Source organism: Xenopus laevis, chromosome 2L (assembly GCF_017654675.1).
Source record: "Xenopus laevis strain J_2021 chromosome 2L, Xenopus_laevis_v10.1, whole genome shotgun sequence".
NCBI classification, from domain to species: Eukaryota; Metazoa; Chordata; class Amphibia; order Anura; family Pipidae; genus Xenopus; species Xenopus laevis.
In genome coordinates, this window is record NC_054373.1 from 141,489,016 (window position 1) to 141,492,669 (window position 3,654).

The 3,654-nt window shown below is 38.3% G+C and overlaps 1 protein-coding gene across 1 annotated transcript; it reads right to left on the reverse strand.

Annotated features, from left to right (window-relative positions):
* Positions 1-256: 256 nt before the first annotated feature.
* lpar6.L (lysophosphatidic acid receptor 6 L homeolog) lies at positions 257-2,557 on the reverse strand. The gene is given in 1 exon segment (NM_001280597.1): positions 257-2,557. A coding segment is annotated over 1 exon segment (1,038 nt). The 5' UTR covers positions 2,511-2,557; the 3' UTR covers positions 257-1,472.
* Positions 2,558-3,654: the final 1,097 nt, after the last annotated feature.

Genomic DNA, 3,654 nt, shown 5'->3' on the forward strand with positions numbered 1-3,654 from the left:
CAGTTTCTTTTACACTGAACTGTTCCTTTAAATTAGCTTTCATCATGAGAGTATCCATAGCTACTACCATTCCAAATATGCAGGTAAATAGGTCTTCTAATGAACAATAAGTTCAATCCCCTTATAGAAAATATCACCGAAAAAAATTGCAACATAAAATTCTGCTTCTAAATATTTCCTTAACTATCTCCATGCTCTGTGTATTACTGTCTGTAAGCAAAATATTCAACATAAAGAATGAGAAACAACAACCATTCACAATGTCACTGTTTTAATTAGAGAAGAAAAGTTGACCCATGCATCTCCGTTAAAGTGCCAACTTCATAAAAATATTTGCTTTCATTTACATTCATGATAAGATTGTGACAAAAAGGTGTCCTTACAGAGCACAATAGTTAGCTATACATTTGCAGTGTTCTTGAAGAGCATATTTAACAATTTAATTTCAGTAATATACTTTTCTAGTGCGCCTTCTATAAGAAGGAAATTCAAAATGGTCTCAGCTCAAACCCTTTGGAGACCTGTAATGTGTGTCTCCCAAGAATAAACACACTTATCCCACACATACAGCAGTCATAAATAAACACACATTCAAAGCAGGAGATATATAGGGAATAAAATACCTCCTATTGTAAAATAAAAGGATATTATAAGTTCCCAAGTAGTTCCATGACCATATAAAAGATGTGGCCGAAGGCTGAGTGTTTTCATACAGGTCATGGAACTCCAAGGTGACTTCTACTTCTATTATCCTCCTATTTTGCAACAGGGGGTACTTTATTTATTATAAAACACAAGTTTCAGTGAGTCATGTGACAGAAATGACACCACTAAGCTCCGATTATAGCCGATGACATCACTAAGCACCGTTAATAAGGATATAATTTACAGGATATTCATGGCTCTTGTGTATTATAAAGGAGTTTCTCTGTATGCCGGATATTGTAAAATCATTCTGAAAGTGAAGGTAAAGGAGACATCTGAATACACACACACCCACATACACACAGTACACACTGCGGCAACCTTACTGAGACAGTACTGGCAGACCATAAAGAGGTGTGTCACCTAGCTTTGTTTCATACATAAAGTAGATACAGCCTCTGAGAAAAGGTGAATGTTTTTTTTCACCAAAATACATATTAATACTAACAGTTTATTTCCAGAGCAATCTAACAAAGAGCTACCAGCATTCAAACCTGCTGCTGGTGATAGATGCTGGGAGTTGCAGTTCTTGGCAGCTAGGGTGTGCAGTTTTAACATTACCGGCCTGCATTTTGGTACAGTTCTAAACAAAAAAAGTTCTTATTTCTCTGTGACTCCACAGATTGCCAGAAAAAAAACACTATTATTGACTTTTAGCCCAACATTCCAGTTCTCCCCATGCTCTTTTTACACAACTATCTGCATCAGTAGGTGTTAACATTACATTTGCAACCCATATTCACGCCAAGCCATAAGCAGCACCCCCGTCATATTGTAGATTCATTATCAAATATTTTAGACTTCAGTGTCTGTAGGTTATGCTGGATAAAGTTTTCAGTTACAAAAGTGTCCGAATAGCGTGAATCTTTCCTGCTTGGTCTGTTTCGTTTTTTAATTGAATTCTGAATGGTTTCAGATGTAAAGTAATAAATAATAGGGTCGAAGCAACAGTTGGTCACAGCTATGCATAATGTGATGGGGTACATAGTCCTTACTGCTGCCTTTACTGAGCAGTTGCTGAAAGATTGAGTCCTCATGAGAGAATAGAGCACCAGGTTTACGTTATATGGTATGAAGCAAAAACAAAAGATCATCAGGTGAACAACGATCATCTTCAACACCTTTTTTTTGTTCACTTTGCTTCTGCTTAACGTGATCGGCCTTTTCAGAGTCTTTAAAACCACCGTGGAACAGAATACGTTGAGAATTAGGGGTATAAAGAACCCCACTATTTCGATGAAGATTACGATCTTGGATAAGTATGTTTTCCATGTGTCACTTGAGAAGTTCTCAAAGCAGGTTTCTGTGTTATTGCTCTTGTACACTGCATTAGTAGAACGAAAGAAACTCGCCGGTACACTCCCTGCTATCACTGTGAGCCACACTCCGAGGCATACGATTTTTGCATTTTTTTTCGTCCTGATAGTCTTTGACTGAAAGGGGTAGACGATGGCCAAAAACCGATCAACGCTAATGCAAGTCAGAAACAGGATGCTTCCATACATATTTGTATAAAACAGAGTGACGGATATCTTGCACAGGATATCTCCAAAAGGCCAGTTTCTAGCCACAAAATAGAAAATCCTGAAAGGCAGCGTAAATACAAACAGAAGGTCTGATATTGCCAAATTTATCATGTACGTTGTTGTCTCGTTCCGCACCTTTAAGGTACAACCAAAAATATATAAGGCAACACAGTTTGCTATCAGTCCAAGCACAAACACCATGCTAAACATGCAGCCATACAGGGTGTATTTAAAATTGTCATCAACGCTGCAATCTGTGCTATTGTTGCTTACCATCATTGCAGAGTTCCTTTTATAAGTGGAAGTGTACACAGTTTTCGTGTTTGTATTTTGGCTCAAGTCCGTAATCAGAATTCCTTTGTAGAATTCATGTGCCTTTCTGCAGACTGTAAAGAATTTCCCTTTGTCCTTCAGAGGTGTGAGGTGGAATAGCGATCTTCCTGAGAACTTTGCTCATCACTTGCAAGGCATTCCTTTCTGTCCTTTTTCCCCCCAGTGAAGTTAATAGCACGTTGCAATTGTACAGCAATAAACGACTGCTTCCAAGCAGACGGCACTTTTATTGCGTCCTCAAAATCCACTGTTGTAAGGCATGCTCGTCGCCAATTCAACAAATATCATCCTTTTATCCAGAAAAGCAACAAAGCAGTGTTACCATATTCACCTTGTTTGGAAAGAATGAACTGCTGGAAGCTCACACTCCTAGTCAATAGGCAGCATTTGTAAAATCTCCCAGGCAATCCAAATACTCAGGTTTGCTTCTTGCCAGCAAAGCTTTATCTGGATTTCTTTTGGTGGCTCAGGAATTTGTGTCCCTTGTTACAAATATAAATCCAAGAAGTGTTCTCTCTCTCTGTGTGTCCCTTCTGAAGCAGCAGACTCCTGTGGTTCTAGGAGAAGTGCGTTCCTCTGTGGGCTTTCACTCACACACACACACAAAAACTGTAATTGAACAACACAGGAAGAGGCCGTCCTTCAACAAAGAATAGACTCAGCCCAGTGTGTTGGCTTGCTGTGCCTTCAATCTGATAATGTCTCCTGGGAATATACCTTGGAGGCTTGCAAATGACCCGCAGAAGATAAAGTTAAAAACAATTAACTCTCGAAGTTCCACAGGGCATTTTCTTTAGTTCAGTATGCAGCTTAATATCAGCATTTGCAAAAAAAAAACCACAAGTGAAACTATATCAGTTTAATACAATATGGTATTGTAATTTAAATATATACAAGAATTTAGTCTTTATTTCAGTGTGGGAAAATCAGTTTAGGCACCATATGCAATTTTCTTAATGAGAGAATTAATGAGAGAGCATATTATAGTGGCATGTGTTACAAGGAGTTTTTTGCCTGATGTTCTTCGATATACAGGTATGGGACCGATTATCCAGAATGCTCATAACCTAGGGTTTTCTGGATAAGGGAT